General features: G+C 40.3%; 2 protein-coding genes across 3 annotated transcripts in view; one reads left to right on the top strand and one right to left on the bottom strand.

Moving 5' to 3' along the window:
- The window catches only part of LOC135254950 (receptor for retinol uptake stra6-like), a 28,970-nt gene extending 15,825 nt beyond the window's left edge, over positions 1-13,145 (top strand). For both annotated transcript variants that reach the window (XM_064335571.1, XM_064335572.1), the window contains exons 8-18: positions 177-244; positions 1,632-1,711; positions 2,611-2,672; positions 2,926-3,088; positions 3,455-3,530; positions 5,512-5,645; positions 6,866-6,983; positions 7,548-7,649; positions 7,879-8,042; positions 9,249-9,386; positions 11,957-13,145. In XM_064335571.1, the coding sequence (XP_064191641.1) occupies positions 177-244; positions 1,632-1,711; positions 2,611-2,672; positions 2,926-3,088; positions 3,455-3,530; positions 5,512-5,645; positions 6,866-6,983; positions 7,548-7,649; positions 7,879-8,042; positions 9,249-9,386; positions 11,957-12,252 (1,401 nt within the window). In that variant the 3' untranslated portion in view covers positions 12,253-13,145. The remainder of the gene's footprint in view (positions 1-176; positions 245-1,631; positions 1,712-2,610; positions 2,673-2,925; positions 3,089-3,454; positions 3,531-5,511; positions 5,646-6,865; positions 6,984-7,547; positions 7,650-7,878; positions 8,043-9,248; positions 9,387-11,956) is intronic.
- A 1,894-nt stretch (positions 13,146-15,039) lies between these two features.
- On the bottom strand, positions 15,040-19,585 carry LOC135254948 (immunoglobulin superfamily containing leucine-rich repeat protein 2-like). Its single transcript, XM_064335568.1, has 2 exons — positions 19,073-19,585; positions 15,040-18,220 (listed from the first exon to the last, which is right to left on the bottom strand). The coding sequence occupies exons 1-2, from the start codon at positions 19,179-19,181 to the stop codon at positions 16,071-16,073; spliced, it is 2,259 nt and encodes a 752-aa protein (XP_064191638.1). The 5' UTR covers positions 19,182-19,585; the 3' UTR covers positions 15,040-16,070.
- Between the last annotated feature and the right edge of the window lie 716 nt (positions 19,586-20,301).

Genomic DNA, 20,301 nt, shown 5'->3' with positions numbered 1-20,301 from the left:
AAAAAAAGAAAAATTTAACTTTCTACCAGATTAAAGTAAATCTGAAGTATGCATTTCTAATGCATCATGTAAATGTATATAAGAAATACAATAGGTTCATTATATTGATGCAATACATAGCCTACAGCCTAAGTTCCCTGAGTGTCATTCATTTCCATTTCTTTCACTGTCACCAGGGTCTTGACAGCAGCTACTATAAAGATTATGTCAAGAAAATATTAAAGAAAATCCCTTCTAAGACCAGGTAAGGATTTTGAGTACAGAACACCAGAAACATGGTGTAAAAATTGTTAGAAAGTTCAACTGCTTGATTTTCTCCAATGCTTGATGAAAAGTCTTAAAGACATAACATTCAGTTTGACAAATTCCAAATGGCTGGCTATCTTCAATCTGATAATAACTAGTAAAAATCTATTTGGTAGCACTTTTAGTTTGTCTATTTAGGATTCAATACAGATAAATAAAGCACAAATTAATGCACAATAATATAATTTAATTATTATAATATATAATTTAATAGATTAATATTATTGTAACCAACTAGTTTTTATAAGATATATGGGGCATACATCAGATTATGCTGCTGCTTATCATCAGTTGCTCCATCAGCTTCTCAGTTATTAGCTCATTATATGATGAAATATTATCACAAGGACTGTGCTCATTATTTAATCTGGATAATAACTGGGTCAGATGCTTGTTTAAATGAATTTGACTTTTTAGATGAAGGTAAAAGTACCCCCTGGCCAATCCCTGCAAAATATGCTACACAGATGTGCAATGTATGTATGATATAATAAAATAATTTTCCATTAAATGTTTGTAGAAATTGATTTTATTTGTGCCTAAATGGTTAAAGTATTTCAGGGTTTTGGGCCAAGATCTAGTCCTGATCAAGGTACACTCCATGGCCAAAAGTATGGGGAAACCTGACATCCAACATCTCATCCAAAATTATGGGCTAATATGGAGTTGGTCCACCCTTTTCTGCTATAATAACCTCCACTCTTCTGGGAAATCTTTATACTAGATATTTGAGCATTGCTGCAGGGATTTGCTTCCATTCAGCCAGAAGAGCATTAGTGAGGTAGGGCACTGATTGGGTGATTAGGCCTGGCTCGTAGTTGGCTTTCCAATTGATCCCAAAGGTGTTGGATGGGGTTGAGGTCAGGGCTCTGTGCAGGCTAGTCAGGTTCTTCCACACCTTTCTCAACAAATGTGTGCCCGGGCATTGTCAGGCTGAAACAGGAAAGGGCCTTCCCCACACTGTTGGTCAAGCACAGAATCATCTAGAATGTGATTGTGTGCTGTAACATTAAGATTTGCCTTCACTGGAACTGAAGGGCTAAGCCCGAACCATGAAAGACCAAGGGGTGTCCGGATACTTTTGGTCATCTAGTGTATTTTGAATATTTTGTAATCTCAATATTCTAATACTGAGACCTACTTCAGGTGAAGTGCCTGCCAACTGCTGTACAGAGTAAGTTTTCTTCTGGTGACAGTGAATAGTGTAAGCTATTTTCAGTGTGTTATTGTTGATATACCTCCACTGTTTGGGTTCTGTGTGTGTGTGTGTGTGTGTGTGTGTGTCACAACAGCACTTACATGATTACTCCATTTTCTTTTCTCAGTACCTCCAGCACAGACAAGCCAAAACTGTCCAAGAGACTCTCTGATACCCTGAAAGCTTACATCTACACTCCAGAGGAAGGTGAGACAATAAGTTGCACTCTGTGTAGAAGGAAGAACACAGACAGAAAGTTGCACTCTGAAGTAAGGAATGTGAGGGGAAATAGTGAGGAAAAGAGAGAGGCCCTGTGAGCTGAATTTTTAAACGTCTGTGACCGAGCCACGACACTTGTTTTAGTGCTAAAGCAGCAAATGCTTTCAGTGGTTCTCTGAGTGAAAAGCCTCCTTTTCAACAGCATCTTGGGTACATAAACTCAGAGTCACCTCCTTCCCTCCTAGCACAGTCTAAGACTTGCTTCTTTTCTATCGGTGCTCTTCACAATTCATGTGGAATCTCTGTTACTACAGACTTGTATTAATATGTCTCCAGTATTATCATGCTTATGCCTGACAGTTTATTACATTTAGTTTTTGTGTACTAACTGCTGTTCATCTAACCATTTTGTAATATAGTAAGTTTTATATCAGACCTGGGTCAAATACGTATTTGTTTTGGATTCAGATACTTTTCTAAGCTTTACTGATTTTGTCTGGTGTATTGGAACCAATGAAATACTCTCAAAAAGTGCAAGCCCCGCCTTCTGGTCATATTGGCAGGCTCAATTATACCAGGCAAGATCAATGGAGCACAGAAGTATTTGAATCCCAAAGAAATACGTATTTGACCCAGGTTTGTTTTATATACAGTATATAGCACTTTTCATACACTACAGTGCTTGCTGTCTAATAAAATTAGGCAATAAAAGCAGCGGGGTTGATATGTATGTATGAACTATGTTGTTCATCATACTGGATAATACTCTGGATAAGAGCACTTGCTGAACAAATACATGTTAATGCAGTGATAAGTGCTTGTCTCCAAATGCTTTGATGATGCTGCTTTTATTCAGTTGTTGATTTTTGGACTTCTCTCATCACCAGTGTTCAGGATTCCCATTCTGCTGGCCGCATCTGTGTTAGTGTCTTTCATTGCCATCTATCAGGTACGTGGTTTTATCTCATTTTAACATTCCTCACGCCTAGCTAGCTCTGCACTGCTATGTAAGAAGAATCTCCTCAGTTAGGAATCTCTGTAAGTCAACCTGTCACAGCTTTTCAGTATTGTTCCAGTACTACAATAAGAAAAATAAAAAAATCATTGTTCAGTTAACTATGGAGATTTTAATTGTGCGGCTCTAAGTCGCCTTGTTATTTCACTGTGTGCGGATACTTACAGTCGCATCTTCTCTCCTCTAGATGACGCTGTTACTGGTATCAGCATTTGTGCCCACTCTCCATATTGTCCGTGCAGGGGTGGATGAAGATATCGCCTTCCTCTTGGCTGGCTTCAACATCCATCTGTCAGATGACCGGGCAGAGGTCGTGAAGATTGTGGTCTACTACATGTGGTGTGTTGAGGGTGGGTGTCTGTTTTCCTCTTGACTGTCATAAATATTTCAACAAATCATGGAGCCATCTTGTGGGAAGAAAAGGCCTCCAGTTGGCTTATGTAATCGATGATTGACAGCCTACGGTAACCCATTCTGGGGTTAACAGAGCCTCAGCATCCCCACCTCCCAGGGCTGACTTGTGACTTGTGAATAAATATTTCAACAAATCATAGAGCCATCTTGTGGGGAGAAAAGGCCTCCAGTTGGCTTATGTAATCGATGATTGACAGCCTACGGTAACCCATTCTGGGGTTAACAGAGCCTCAGCATCCCCACCTCCCAGGGCTGACTTGTGACTTGTGACGTGACTTGTGTCATGTGACTATGTGTTTCAGTGTGCTACCTCTCTGCCATGACGTTATCCTGCCTGATCAGCCTAGTCATGCTCATGCGGTCCATGGTCTTGCACAGGTATGTACCTCACCCATCTGACCTCATCACACCACTCAAGCTAGACCACATCACCCAAAATTGTAATATGCCTGAGAGTGGTAAAATACTGACTCCAAAAAACAGGGAAGTGACCATATAGGCAAACAGTGATGACTGGGTATACTCACAGCATTCAAAACAGACAACACAAAACTACTCAAAGGAGCAGTGAAAGAGCAAAGATGAATGACTGTATCTGCACAGGTAAAACACAAAGGCTGTGTTCACTCACATCTCCCTGAGAAAATGAACTCAACAACACAAGGAATTCACTGGAAATGTGTCCATTATGTCATATTAATGAAAACATGTCTGCTGATGCCACTTGCTTCCATGTTTCCATGTATTTCTGACACACATAGACTTGTACTTGAAATTTGGCGGCATCTTGATACCCATGTGCCTAATGTCTATTTCTTTACTTTGCTAAATGTTTTAAAAAACAGATTATGAAAATTGGTATGGCCTTATGATGCATGCTCTATCTAGATAATGCAGTCTGATTAAGCATATTATTACTACCATAATAATAATAATAATAAGTACTGGAGGAATGTATGCTCTTTTCTTGGCATGGGTAAGATTGTTGTAGCTGTAGCTGCAGTCAATTTGGAAGACCCACGATCAAAAGAATTACAGTAATTGAACTGCTTAATGATAAAAGCATACTTACATTTTTCAATGTCAACCTGTGACAAAAAGGGTTTAATTTCAGAAATGTTCCTAAGATGGAAGAAGGCCACATTTATTACAATTTTAATGTGAGCTTGAAAGGTGAAGCCAGCATCCATAATAGCAGAGATTCTTTGCTTCTGATTTATCTGACCGTAGATGACCTGTGCTCTTCTGTTATTTTTTCTTTAATTTTGGACTAATAATTTAGACTTCTCCATTGTCTTCATTTAACTGAAGAAAATTCTGCCACAGTTTTATATCCTTTTTCGATCATTTATTGTGTGAATTTTATTGTGTGGAATGGATTAGTGTAAACATGTATGATGATTGTCTGTTGCATATCCACACAACTTGTCAAATTTTTTTCCTTATAATGTGTGACTGAAATAAACTGTATTAATTAATTAATTCATTCATTCATTCATTCATATCTTACACACTCTCTCTCTTTCACACGCACACACAATCACTCAAACTCAAATGCACTCACACTAAGGGTGCATATATGCACTCACAGCCACAGACACACACACTGAGTATTTAATGGGATTTCCATCCGCTCTTAAATGGACTAGGGCAATGCTCGATCATAGCTAATATTAGATTAGAAAAATTTAATTTTTATTATAGTCTAATTGTGCAGATAACCTTTACTGGGGCAGAAGCAGTTACTGCCTGTAAGAATGGAAATTAGGTGGCTATTAAACGCTGCAATGGCAAATTAGTGCTTAATGAGGCAGCAGTTTGCTTCTTTTTTACAAGTCTGTGTGTGCTAGTGAGAGTATGTGTGTGGTTATTCTGCTGTAGCAATTTACGTTTGCATTTTTGCATTGTAGGCTACTGCATTGTCAATGCACATTAATGTTTAAGTAGTGTTTTTACATTTTATTGGTGCATGTTCACATTTTAGAGATGTTTGCCTCATTTTTAAACGCATGTGTTAGAAGTTTAGGGGTGTAGGTTAATTGTAGTGCTTAGGTGATGTATTTTAAAATTTGTGATGTGTATGCTATCATTTTGGAGGTGCATATTGGCTATGGTGGTATTCTTTAATGTATGGTAGCAATTTGTGTTATCTCCTTATTAGTTAATGTAAGCATGTTAGTGGTGTATGTTAGTGCTTTAGTGTTTGACCTTAATGTGCGTATGTTATCACTTCAGGTCTGAATGTTAGTGGTCTATGTTTGCTCATTAGTTGTGTATGTTAGCACTAAAGTGGTTAAATGATTGTGATTTGCTCTTTAGCAGTGTGTAGTGACTGCGATGTCTGTGTTTCCACCCTTAGGTCAAATCTCAAAGCGCTGTACAGGGGAGGTGTAAACGATGTCCACAGCCGCCTGAAGGCCTCACGACCCTCGCGCTCCGCCCTTGTGTGCTGGATGGGCTTCACCAGCTACCAGGCTGCCCTCGTCTGCATAGGTAAGCTTCCCGACAGGTTTCCCGTGGGGTAAATAAAGTTATTCTATTGTGCAGGGCAGGACCCTGCAGATGTCTGAAAATTCTAGCACAGTGTCTCCCATAGCTTTATAGTTCCTATGCACTCAAAGTCATGATTTAAAAAACATTTTTTATAGTTATAGTTATAGTATTATGTATAAAGAACAATTAAACACTACAACACTGAGTCTATTTTATTCAGTTGAGATCTTACATGAGCCTTTTAATCCTGAAAGTTCATATGCTGGCCAGTACCGGAGGATTTGGTATTGGTCTACTGGACACCATTTTGATTTGGTGGGCTGCCAAGCAAATTTAAGCAAAGAGTGATGACACTGGGTCTTTAAGGGTTAAGAAAATGATGCAAGCATGTCAGAGGGCAGTCCAAGGCCATGTCATTATATTTGCTGCACAGTATCTCAGTGAATCCTTAATGTACAAACACTCAGATCACAATCTGAAATGTCTCTGCTGCTCAAACAGTCAGTCAGTCAATCAATCAATCAATCAACCAATTCATCAATCAATAATTCAGTCTTTATTTTAGTATAGCACTATTAAGTATTGTCACACGGCAATTAGAAAATCAGGCCGTACCTTGGAAAGAGACGGCTTAGGTAGGGACTAAATATTAATTTTAGAGGACACATGATGAACAAGAGGCCACACCTTGCTGTTTTTAATGACTCGTTGTAGACAATGCAGTTAACATATGACAGCAACAGCCGGAATGCTTGTACATAAGTCTGCCCATCACCCATCATATTAAAGTCTGCATGTATAAGTGGATCCTTTGGATGTTTACATTGTTCATTTAAATTCTTATTATATCGCTTCAGGGAATATCATCCAAGTGAATCATGATTTTTTCTGAAACTGCACTAAATCTCTCAGAATGTGGAAAAATAAATTCTGATCATCATTAATTTTGCATTATTATTATTATTTTATTATTATTATTATTACTATTATTGCTATTATTATTGTTGTTGTTGTTGATCATTTGTGTACAGGTAATATTGTGAGGCTGAATCGGCTGACATTTACCATTTTTATTGTTCAAAGTTAGTTTTCAGAAGAATAGCTGAGGTATGTCTTCCTTTACTAATTACCAGTAATTAAAGTTACTTTGTTGTTATTGTCATTATCACTGAACTTGTGGGCAAGCTGTAACCCATACATGCTTGAAACTGTCTCCATAGGGATGGTCATCCAGACGATTGTATTCTTCATCTGTCTCCTGTTTGCTGTTTTTCTCCTCATCATTCCCATCCTGCACGGGCAGAACCTCATACTCTTCAACATGCTCAAGAGCACATGGTCAGTCACCTTTTGATGACATCATCCCCATGCTGCAACAATATCATAATCATTTATCCACCCATCCCAAAACAATGAGGTGGAGGGATAATTTTGTGTTGCAGCATACAGTAGCTGAATTAGTGTTATGTATTTTGTGTGGCATGTATGGCGTGAAGTCTCTGATCACATTTTATGTTAACAGTTCTTAGTAATTGTCTAAAATCTTTTACTGGGGACAGAAGCAAATATAATCTATACAAATAGTAAGTGGTGGGACTTTTGATATTGAATTTCGTCCTCTCAAATAAATGGTTGTTGTACTTTTCTGGGGTGCATGTGCTTTGTGCTCTGTAATTGTGGTGACACGTTTTTTGCTTTACTGTATTGCTATGCTCTGGTCAAAACCTTCAAAGTTTTGAGACACGTACCTCCGCCCTGTGTTTCTGCTGCTACTGTTTCACGGCTGTATTTTGAGCCATGGGTTATGACCAGTTATTGTAGTGTGTTACGAGTTGTATGTGGCATATGACTTTTGGAATGTGCTGTGTGTCACCTGATACCGTCTGTGTTGCTTTACCACAGGCCCTATTGGTTGACGTTGCTCTCTGTCTTGGTTATTCCTCACGTGGCTGCCAAGCTGGCCTTCATCAAAACGGACGCAGGGACAAGGGACTTGGACAACAGGTACTGTTCATTATGAGGTCATACTGCCCTACATATTGTTTCGTATGCCATGTTGTGCGTACTGTTAGAACAATCATAATGCTTGAGAGTGATAAATCATTGCTCAGAACTGGCCGCAATTTTGAATTTCACATTTCAACATGTCAGGCCACAGGGTGTTGAACTCAGAAGGTTTGGGAACCAGTAATGATGTAGTGTACGGCACTGAGCGCTGTTTACCTCTGAGCAGGAGCGCTCTGTTCCTGCTGACTTACCTCCTCTTCCTGGTAAACGTCCTTGTGGGGGCGTTTTTGGGGGCATGGCGGTTGGTGGTCACCGCCCTCTACAACATCATCCACCTGGGCCGCATGGATATCAGCCTGCTCAACCGCGGGGCGGCGACTTTCGACCCTGGTGAGTTCATGTCCAGTTATGATACCCACTCAAACACATTCCCATAATGTGAAGCTTTCATCTGAAGTAACCCGGCCTTTTCCCACTTTGCATATCATTTTGATTCCTGACAGACACAATGGGCCTCATTCACCAAACTTTTCCTAAATTATTCTTACTTTTGTTCTTTAAAATGTTCTTACAAAAAAAAACAATATGAGATTCATGACACATGTGTAGACCTTTGTCTTTGACTGTTTGTAAATTTTATGCGCAATCCTTTTCGAGTGATTTGCATAAGGAAACAGCCATGAACAAATACAGATAAGAAAAAAATTATGAATGGCAAAATGTTCTTGATGATCATGCACATACGATCATCATACAATCGTACGTGTTTCACGAATGAGGCCCATTTTGAGGTCTTTTGTCTTCTCTGCTGAGCTCATTTTAACATACAGTTGTAATGTTAGATCTTCATGGAAACAATTTCGGGCAACACTTTGTCTGGCTTTTTTTTTTCTTTTTTTCTTTTTTTTTGGGGGGGGGGGGGTTATTCAGTTTTTCCACCCAGTTTTATTCCAAATTTGGAAGGTCCTTACATTTCATGACATTTCAAACTACCCTGTCCTGGCCAGTTAAACCCCCCACCCCTACCTAAGTGATACCATAAGCAATTATTCAAAGCCCTGCAGAGCTGCTGGCTACTGTCAGCACTGGCATAGTCAGGAGTTCATATCGGACCACAAAGCACCTGACTGCATTGTTTTTTTTGTACATTTCATATGAAATGGTTTGGTTTTACTGTGAGATTACTGCATTCAGTGATATGAATTGGCCCACCTACATTTACTTTATGCACTGGTGTGTCTCTTTCAGAAAGGCTGAGATATACAGTAATAGTCATCAAACTTGTTCTCACTTTTGCTTCATTGAATCACTGGTTTATTTATGAGGTTTCTTTCTTTGGAGAAAAGTGTACCAGGAACTAATCTCTGAAAAAATTATATTCCTGCATAATACAGTAGTGCTGATGCTATGAATGTGACTTTTGCTAAAATATTGCTGGGTGCAAAACCCCTAAACCTAAACAGAAATCCTTGTAATTCCATTAAACCTGAGAAATAACACAACCACAAGGATGAAGCAATAATAAGACAGGCCAATAAGAAAATACGTGAAAGCTGCTTTTTATGTAATGAAATCTCTGTCTCTCTCTGTGTGCAGGGTATTCTTGCTATGTGCAGTATCTGAGGATAGAGGTGAACCAGTCCCACCCTGTGATGAAGGCATTCTGTGGGCTGTTGCTGCAGTCAGTCAGAAGGGATTGCAGTGCGGTAAAGAAGATGTGTGATGCAGAGGAGGGTCAGTAACGCTTTGTGATCTTACCACCAGTGTTATATTTGTGTGTTATTACCTGTTATGGTCATGTAAGCCTTTAAATCTTAATAAAACCATCCATCCCCACAGGTGGAGAGCTACAGTGGGGAATGCCTGAGAAATGTCAAAATATTAAGGCTTTGACTGTAATGGGGCAAAAAAAAGCCTTTAATTTCTGATGTTTGCATTAAGATACCGGGCTGTACTGTTGCACCTATTTGAAATTAGATTTGTAGAGGTATACGGTGGCTGCAGTGCTTGAGTCTCATTGAGACAGAGGAGTGAGTGGAAGTGAGTGGTTTCAGATGTTATCTTCTTGCCGTATTGGAGCTGGTACCATATGACCTGCACTAAGTGGGTAAAAACAGAGCCGTGGTGACACCAGAGTGCAGTCAGCCGGGCGCCGGCAGCACAGCTGAGGCTGATTGGAGGTGACAGGCAGGATTGGCATGGCGAGGGGCGGGGCTAGTGGGAGTGCCGTAAATGAAGCGCTTTCTCGGAACGCAGCAGGAACACAGCATGTGGTCCCCTCAGAACCACCGTCCTAGTTTTTCCTATTTGTAGAGTAGGCAGGGTATTTATTATGTATTTATGAAATTGATTTTCTATAATTTCTTTTGTACTATTATGCATTTATATGTTCAGTTTCCTGCCCTGTGTATGGAGGATGTGGGAAATGTTCAGCACAGTTTGCCACATGGGAAATTAGTTTCCTCATTAGGGATCAATGAAGGAAAGTCCATCCATTGAGTTAATTATCCAAATGCTTAATGCTTTTACACATAGGCACACAGACACACATATACAGATGGGTGACAAATTAAAGGAAACACCAACATAAAGTATCTTAGTAAGGTGTTGGGTCATTGTGAGCCACGAGAACAGCTTCAATGCACCTTGGCATAGATTCCACAGGTCTCTGGAACTCTACTGGAGGGATGGAACACCATTCATCCGAAAGATATTCCCTCATTTGATGTTTTGATGATGTTGGTGGAGAGTGCTGTCTAACACATTGGTCCAAAATATCCCATAGGTGTTCAATTGGGTTGAGATATGGTGACTGCAAAGGCCATAGCATATGATTCACATCATTTTCATATTCATCAAACCATTCAGTGACCCCTTGTGCCCTGTGGATGGGGGCATTGTCATCCAGGAAGAGACCACTCTCAACAGGATATAAATGTTTCATAATGGCATAAAGGTGATCACTCAGAATAACTTTGTATTGATTTGCAGAGACCCTTCCCTCTAAGTGGACCCAAACCATGCCAGAAAAATGCCCCCCAAAGCATAACAGAGCCACTGGACCCACTCACTGTAGGGGTCAAGCATTCAAGCCTGTACCGTTCTCTTGGTGTATGCCACACATGCGCTTGTTCACTTGTCAAGAATATGATGAAGGATGACTCATCTGACCTTATCACTTTTTCCACATCTCTGTAGACCAGTGCCCATGGTTTTTTCACCACTGAACTCTCAAATGTGCATTTTTCTCTGTAATCAGGGGTTTATGCACTGCAACCCTACTATAATTTCCCTCTCTATGTAGTTGTCAATGGACTGTTCTTGCTGACACAGTCTATTCACATTCTGCATTGACATTCTCAGTCACCTGAGGAAGAGGTGCTCTTCTGTTTTTCCTTACATCTCTCACTAATGCACAAGCATCACATGAATGTGTGCTTTTGGCCACAATTTCCAACCCTATTTACTGATGTCTTTCCAATAAATCTAAATGCACTGTTCCTATTGAAACAGTAGCCAGTTGAGCAGTCTTTGTGACTGAAGCTCCTGCCATCAATAATGCCATTAATAATGAACCCTCTCCCCAAGTCACTTAGATCTTGTGCTCTTGCCATCTGTATCTAAAATCAAGGTCAACTGGGCCGGCTCAGCTTTTTTATACATGCTACAGAGCATGATAGGATGTTAATTGTTTAATTGTATCATGCAGTACACCTGTATGGATGTTCATTATGTTTCTACGCTAATTTATTCAGGTTTTTCCTTTAATTTGTCCTTGTTCTGTATACATAGAGTGTATGCAATATTCATGTTCAGAATTTCAGGATTTAAATCGTTTATCTTGAATATGCTAAATTGACATTATGACATTAATTATGGACTCCTGTCTTAAGCAGATAGACCAGGTTAATTGAGTCATTTAGGTCTCTGTACCTCTGAGAACTGGAAGCAGCTTAATGGCAAACTCAAAACACTCCACCGGTGCTTTACCATAGTAATGCGGTTCATATTCACTAATACACTACATACACTACACACTTTCAGGTGGCTTTTCTCTAGGTTGGTTTGAAGATTAATCTTCACATGTACTTTCATCCTGCACCTGGCCAAATACTGGTTGGATGTGCACACAGCTACTCTACTGGGCTTTTATACATTAAACATTTTAAGCTGTTCCAGTTAAAAACCAAAAAAAAACAGGAGGATGTTATGAATCTCCCTGACAGTGTGATGGGTCTCTCGTTCCTGCTCAGTAGAGAGCCGGCCTCTCCTCGCCTTCCTGACCGCCTGCTCCATTCCTTCAGGCATCCAGCTCGTGGGTCAGGAGAAGTGGCAGGCCAGGTCATCCAGCGCCAGACGTGCGCGGGCGCGCTGGCTCCTCCTCCTCACCCTCGTGAATAACCCCACCTTGGTGGGCTCCAGGAAGCCCTTCCATAAGCCAGGCTCTGAAGACCTTGTGAACGGGACGCTCAGCCACGCCTCTGCTGCTGCCAACGCCGCCATCGCCGCGGAGCCCAGCAGGAAGGATGGCGGGAAAGACAGTGAAACGCCGCGCCCGTCTGACACAACCCGCCCACCCTCGAAAACGCACCTGGTGTGAAATTGGCTTAATGGAAGTAGACAAGTGACACTACCTTTAATGAATCACTTCCTAGCTTTGTGGCTTTACCAGGATATTATGAGGGGTTGTTGCTCTTTATATCATACAAACTTTTGGAAGCCCTTTTAAGGCCTACATAACTTTGTGAGCTTGAAATTATTACCTCTGTAAAACATTTGTAAAGAACAGTAGAGCTTTATGACAGATGTAGTAAAATGATGTACACATTGTTATGTAAAAATTAATTACATGAAAACATCTAGCACTACATGTTAAATGTCTTAAAGGTGAACTTTTTTTTGACTCGATTAAGGTATTAAAACCGCTTTGTATAAGTTAACTTCCGCTTAAGACTATCTGTGTGGGGCTCTAGAGGCAGCAGCCGGCATGTCATGAATGGTCTAGATGGAAAACCATGTCAATCCACTCCCGCTGTTGTTTTTTTTTTTTTTTTTTGCGCACTTATTCAGAACTAGACGGTAGCGAAGGATGCACTCCATTCCAACCTGATCCCAAGTTTAAAAGGCTGTTTATGGATCTATATAATGCTGTTTAATGGATTTCGTTTATTTTAAGCATCCTTCTGTTTTCACACTTAATGTAATATTGGATGTAGTAAGCATTGCTAATACTCACTTTTTTTTTTTTTTTTGAAGAAAAGCAATATATGAATATATAATATTTTACGATTGTCGTGGTAACACGCTTTCACCAGTAATTTTATTGTTGTTTTCCTTTAATTATCAGTATTGTCTCAGGGTCAAAGGTAATGTTATCCAACACTTCACTCTTTGTTGCTCTTTCATTTCCTTGATGCCTGAGACCTCCAAAGTGCCTTGAACATTTAAGAATGAATGCTAGATGTGATTAGAATTAAAAAGGTTTAAACGAAAGCTGAAATGGTCTCGCTGCTGTGCCAAGATTTGTCCCAAAATATGTCTCATTCAACAGGTGGAAATGTGTATAACAAAACGGCAATTTCACAGTGAAAACATTAGTTTACGCGTGTGAATGGGTACAGCGCTTCTAAGTATTCAGACGCCAAGAGAAATACGCGCCTTCCAGTATTACATTACATTACATTACATTACAGGCATTTAGCAGACGCTCTTATCCAGAGCGACGTACAACAAGTGCATAGGTTTCAAGATGTAGAGGCGCAAAAGAAACACTAGAGTGAAGTAAGGATCGTAGTGCCAGAAGTGACCACATCGATCAGGACTCCAACCCTGTAGAGTAAGCTTGTTCAGCAGCAAGAATCCTACCAAGTACAAAGTACAAACTAGCACTGGAATCACACCTAATCATACAAAAACAATCCTACCAGATACACTAACATAATCAAATTATCCTAGCTAGGTACAATGAGCTGAACTATAGGCTAGGGAGGGGTGGGGAGAGGTGCAGCCTGAAGAGATGAGTCTTCAGTCTGCGTTTGAAAGTGGTGAGATTCTCTGCTGTTCTGACCATCACGGGGAGGTCATTCCACCAGCGAGGGGCCAGGACAGCCCTGAGCGTGTCAAAGTGTCCCTGATCAAGACACCTACAGTAACCCCAGTACACATATCATATGCATAAGTTATTTACCACACGGAGCTACACCACTAAATGGTAAATGGACTGCATTTATATAGCGCTTTTATCCAAATCGCTTTACAATTGATGTCTCTTATTCACCCATTCACACACACACACACCAACGGTGAAATTCTGCCATGCAAGGTACCAATCAGCTCGTTGGGAGCAATTAGGGGTTACTGTAGGTGTCTTGATCAGGGACACTTTGACACGCTCAGGGCGGGGGATCGAACCGGCAACCCTCCGACTACCAGACAACCGCTCATTTATTCAGGTTTTTCTAAGGATCGTTCCTGCTGTGAAAAAATCTGTCAAACACAGCCGCTTTGCAACAACGTGGAATAATTTACAAAAATTAAGAAGCCTACAATTGACAATGATTTACAAAGTGCTCTGTGTATGAAGGTCGCCCTCGTGCTAATTATTGTGGTTTATTTTTTTAAATTAAAATATTTCTAAGTAGGCTATAGTTGCGAGTGTAGTAATGGAAAGTCTGGTAAAACCGATCAAAAAAGCTAAATAGAGGTTTTAAATAGGCCACCAACCGTCGCCGTTGATAGCGAGCCTAATAGTTTACATTAGTTCAGCCATAATAAACTAAACGACTTGATTCCAAATCAAAACCCTGATGTGGATTAAGATAATACTCAAGCTACTGTGGGTTAAATAGGCTAGTCGTCCAGCTGATTTAAGAAAATAATGCAGTTAATTTATTGCGACTATTTCAAGCATTAACTAAAACCGAATTTAAAATCGGAAGGATTTCGTTTTCCTTTAAAAAATACGTTTTTTTTCTTTCTGTGAGATGCGAATAAAATATGCTATTCGGGTCACGTGCACTCGTCGGACACATGAATATTCTGTCCTGGTTGTATCGGTGAATATGCACGCGCAGAAGTTCTAAAAATTATTTATGTAAGATCGAAAAAGTCCACGTTTCATGTATTTACACGTTTACCATTAGCTACCTACAACAGATCTATTTGACAAAAGCTCGTCTGCACATAAAAAGACACCAAAGCCACTAATAAATAATTTTCGTTTCTTTTGTCACAATTCGAATAGGCGTACATATAGTCCTACAATGAGACCTTTTCGACCATAGCCGTCATTCATTTTACTTGAATTTTACATATTTCATAAATAAAAAGTATGCGCATTACACTTTTGCATTTGAAATGATAAACAACAAAATAGCCGGACTGCAAATTTAACGTTCAATATTTTATTAACTTTACGTAGGCTACATTAACATATCAAAAATGTAAAGGGATGGGAGATCTTTAAAATATTGTTGGACAGTTAGGCACATAAAATCCGCTATGCGTCGATTCACATTACACTCAAAGCCGTCAGACGTATTTTTCTTTTCTTTTTCTTTTTTCAGGAAAAAATACAATTAAAAAAGATTTTTATCGAGGTTACAGCACACAATAATACCCACATAAAAGCCATATGCACTATCAAAGCACATATAAAAAGACTGTTTATGTGTGACATGCCACAGACAAATATATACAGCTAAAAATATTCAACATTTCAGAAAAGAGCGAATCTTAAACTAACATTTTTGTAAATCCACAGTAGGTGTAACACTGTGTGTTGGCAATGACCGGGATTTTCCAGCATTTGCTTTACTGTCAGACAAGTAAAAAAAATAAATTTTATTTTAATCAGGATTAATAGAATTAAACTCACGCGAGTTCAAGCCTCTGCCTGCTAAAAAGCAAGTCGCCTAAGCCTGCTAAAAAGCAGGCGTGAAAAACACAATGAGAATGAATGGCATTCCAACGCGCTGTTTGTACTACGTGTATATTCCTCGGCTTTTATCGGTTCTGATCGGATATTTATTTCACAATTTTCAAATTGTCAGAAGGCAATGTTTTACGTTCTGAAAATGGCGAACGTTAACCTTTAAATGAACAAAACGTGTCCACAAATATGCCCTTCAAGAGTGTTCGGACCCTGTTTGAATCAAAACGAATGATCACTTAGGGACCTGTGACGCCAAATATAAGGCAATTTATTACAGGTGTGTATCCCATTGAACTTGTATAAAGCATTAGGTTATTTTTAACTGCCACTCTGTGATTAACGGGTGAACCGCCTTTCGCTCTAAAAAAATACCCAAGACAATGACCGATCTAATTGCCAGTTATAAAATTTGGTTTAAAAAAAAGAAGAAAATTACAGCCCGGCACCAGGAGCTGGCTTCAGTTTTGAAGTTCCCGACCACAGAGTCAAGAGTCAGACTGTTTGTAGTTGCCATTGATTTCTTCTGAGATGTTCACCGCCTCTGCACCGAGAGGTAGTCGATCGCTGTATTCGGAGCCCACTTCAAATTCCTCCTGGTTTGTTTTGGAATGGGACACAGGAATGGAATCCGTAACTACACTGCCCTCTGTGTCTCCTTCCTCACCCTCTTCCTCACCCTCAACCTCGTTTTCCACCTCCCCCTCATCCCCCTCACTCTCACCAAACTCACTGCCATTATAGTTCTTCTCAGATTTCACAAAAGACGCTCCGGGATCAAAATCGGCAGCCACTTGCTTCTCTATCTGATCCGGATTCTGCGTCTTCATGATTAGTTTGTAAGTCTTCCCTTGATATTTGTGAAATAAATGGCAGCACATGGCACCCAGCAAGGGGATGGTAGCCAGCACCAGCAGAAATATGCTGACCGCCACTATGATCAATAAGGACGGGATCTTCTTCCGGGTAGTGAAAACAACTTGGACCTGGCAGTCCGCGCCTCCGTATGTGAGGCAGAGTGTGTAATTGGTGCCAGCCTGAAGGCCTTTGAAGCCATAAGCATTGACACCCTCTTCGATCCTTGACCACTGTACCACAGAATGACCATTGCCAGTCTTTGTGCACAAGTATAATAGGTCTAGAGGGACTTTACTGTCTGCTGTTTGGTAAAGGTAAAAAGGTTCTTTATTTACAGTTTCGAGTTCTTGGGAAGGACTGAGGACATGTAGTGTGGCCTTGGTGTTAGGCAGTTGAAGAGGGTTTAGCTGGACCTTGGCTTCGGTCTCTGATACTTCCAAGGCAATGACACCGAAATCAAATGAGTACTGCTTCAGCTCGTCCGAGCTCAGATTGAAAGCGTGGTTGGAGATATATTGGGTTCCTCCATTCACACCACACTTGTTGGTAAATTGTGGGTCTTCGTTGTCCTTTTCTGCCTCATTATCAGTGACATAAGTTGATCCAATCAGTGCATTCTTTCCCTTTTCTTCAGACTTGGGCCAGCTGATTACATTGTTATCAGAGGTCTTGGGGCCCGAGTGATGGTCAAATTTATCTACTGTTGTGTCCAGCATGGAGTTGGTGGCGTGTTTCTGGCTACCAGCAACCACCACTTTGACGGCACTTCCTGCCTTGCCCACCTCATTGACAGCCAAGCAGCTGTAGTTGCCATCTTCCTTTTTGCTCATGTGGGGGATGATGAGAGTACCATTTGCAAACACGAGAAACCGATTTCCATACTGTTGAGTATTCAAGGGTTGGTCATTTTTTTTCGTGCCTTTAGTGGTCAAACTGAACTCTATGTACTGGTTTCCAGCAAGTATTTCCCACTTGAGGTCTGGTCTGGGGTTCCCATTGGATTCACAGTTCAGGATCAGCATGAAGCCGTCATAGAGCTCAGTGTTCTCAATGTCAGGCTGGTAGGTTATTCTGACTGTCGGGGCCATGCAACCCAATCTGGGCATTTTTGCCACCAGCGCACCTTTCAGCTGCTCAGGAGCCTCACAGAGAATAGATTCAGTCTCTGGGACATGGACCTTAGACTCTGCAATCCAATCCCTCAGCCACTCCAGCTTGCAAGTGCAGGTGAACGGGTTGTTGTGGATTTGTAAGTGGGACATCAAGGCCAAGCAGTCAAATGTCCCCTGCTCAATTGTGGTGAATTTATTGTTGTTGATGCGAAGAGACTTCAGGTCTTTGAGGTTGGCAAAGGCATCTCTGGGCAAGCTGACTATTTCATTGTTGTTGATTTTCAGCATCTGCAGGGAAGTGAGGTTGAGAAAGTCCTCCCATGGGAAACTGACAATCTTGTTATTGCTGAGATCCAGGTTGCGGAGCTGGACCAGAGGGGTGAGTGTGCCCCTCTCTATGGTCACAATCTTGTTGTGGCTGAGCCATAGGTTAGTCACTTGGATGACATTCACGAAGTCCTTCGACTTCAGTGAGGTGATTATGTTGGCGGTGAGACTGAGTGTCTTTGTATTGGACGGAAGCCGCGCGGGCACCTCTAGCAGTTGTTTGTAGGCGCAATTAATAACTTCATCCTTACACTCGCACACCTCAGGGCACGCTCGTGCAATCCCAGCAATAGCTGCCCACAGCGCGAGCCAGAGGAGGTACGTCGCTGCCATTTCAGGACCTGTGAGGGAATAGAATATTAATGACCATCATGTTTTATTATCTTGAAACAGATATTATGTATGTTAAACATATACTTTTGAGAGGAAAAGAACAAAATAAATATTTCTGGGAAACTATGTCACTGTGACAGGTCAAGGGATAATTTTTCCTATGTGGATTAATACATTTTTTTTTTACATTTCCGTCTAGCATAGGCTATTTTAACTTATGGATCGAACAACCCGAAAGAGCGAACAAGGCTTTATAATTTAGATTATGATACAGCGTATCTTTCTGTGGTTTGCATGTAATTATGTGCTTTTGCACACCTAAAATGTACGCATCATTAATACGTATATGGAATCACGGCATGTGCAAAAATACATCCAACATGGCAACACTGATTCATATAGCCTATCATATGCAGTTCACATTTTTTGTATGCAGTTAATCATATTCTAATTCTAAACGCACTTTGTTTTGATTGCTAACTTGTTTGAATTCTCTGTCCTTGGTTCTGAAATGCAGACTTCATATGGTCTTTTCATGAATTTCTCCAACATTTTCACTTCCGCGTAACGATGTAACCTAGCCTACTATTTGCCAGCTTATAATTTCAAGAAGCAAATCATTCATGAAATCAATGATACCAACATGCTTCTATTGCTGTTTTCTGGAGTAAATATATCCAGAGAAAGTGTAATTGTGTTAAAATTAGGGAACTGCAATGTAGAAAGTTTTTTTTCCAAAGAAAAACAAACGGCATTGCATGCAGTACATTCACATGCATTGGATAGCCTACAATTTCCAGAAGTGTCATTATATGAACGCGCAGCACACTTGTGCTTGTCTTCTTTGAGGAGGGTCTTACCTGTGTGGTAGTACGTTTTCCTATCCTTATTGGCTTTGAGATCGTCGGGCACTTTTGCGAAATACAATAGAAAAATAGTTATAGATCGCTTGAAGTATGTTTTTCGCATATAGTAAATCCGCTTACATTATTTTTGAAGGCGCGTACTACGTTAATGCTTTGTGGCGGAGGAAACATGTTTCTCCGGGTGAGATGCCGAACAGCCCGAAGGATGTTTTCTCCTCCCGGTCGACTTTGCCCAGGATTCGACGCGCGCTCCCGACTCCAGGAGAAAGGGGAGGGATTGTGAACGCGCAGCCTCTCCCATCGCTCTAGCGTTAAAGCTACAAGGCTATGCCTATTAATCGTCTAAACAGGAGTCATTTTCTCTTATTACCTTACAATTCTTGGTATCACCTCTGTCCTTTGTTTTTATTTAAATTTTTCTTTTAAGATTTTTAACACAAATCACTGACATCGAACCATACCTTTAACTTAAGACGGTATTTTAAAAAGCAAATGTTCATTAAACGTCTTTAAAGTGATTTTACTTGGTTCATATAAGCCTGCAGTTATCTACAATAGACTATATTATGTATTTAGATACTGACGTAAAACATTGGAATTTATACGCGACATTATGCAGATTTGTTTGATTTTAAATGAATCAGTACCAGCCAAATATAGCATGATCTATATCCATAATTGGCATTAACCTGTAAAATTAAAATGCATATTGTATCAGTTATGTAATAAATTAATGTCTAATTTATAAGCCTAATTGCACAATACTGAAATTAGTCTGGCTGCTATAGCAGAGTTATTCTATTAGGCTTTTATCCACGCAGTAAGGCTTTGTACAGGTCGTCTTAAATTCACCTCATACTCATGTGCAGGATACCAACAAATCGGCCAAGACTATTCAATTTGATTTATCGCAGTGTGTTACGGCCAACAGTGTGTGCTATTGTTGATTCTGTTTTGAAACTCGGTCTAATCCATGCATATGAACATAAAATCGATACAAGACCGGAAGGTAACCCTGAACTGTTGACAAACACCGTTTTCTTTCTTTTCGGTAATTCTGTGTTGGTCAGTCGTCAGTATAACGCCAGAAAAGCTTCGTAAATCGCTCTGATTTGTTATGATAACATTTCGACTGAATTTTATGCTAAATGCAGCTCTGCTTTTTTAAATCGGCATACTGTTCAGATAACACATGGCAATAGACAAGACGGTGTGCTAACTCA

Source organism: Anguilla rostrata, chromosome 5, assembly GCF_018555375.3.
Source record: "Anguilla rostrata isolate EN2019 chromosome 5, ASM1855537v3, whole genome shotgun sequence".
Classification (NCBI taxonomy): domain Eukaryota; kingdom Metazoa; phylum Chordata; class Actinopteri; order Anguilliformes; family Anguillidae; genus Anguilla; species Anguilla rostrata.
The sequence above is the reverse complement of the archived record's forward strand: the minus strand, read 5'-3'. Positions and strand labels throughout refer to the sequence as shown.

Coding starts and splice junctions, on each gene's coding strand:
- LOC135254948 (XM_064335568.1), bottom strand. CDS start 19,181: ATGCGAAAAACATACTTCAAGCGATCTATAACTATTTTTCTATTGTAT. Junction 18,221..19,072: donor GAAAACGTACTACCACACAG/GTAAGACCCTCC, acceptor ATTCCCTCACAG/GTCCTGAAATGGCAGCGACG.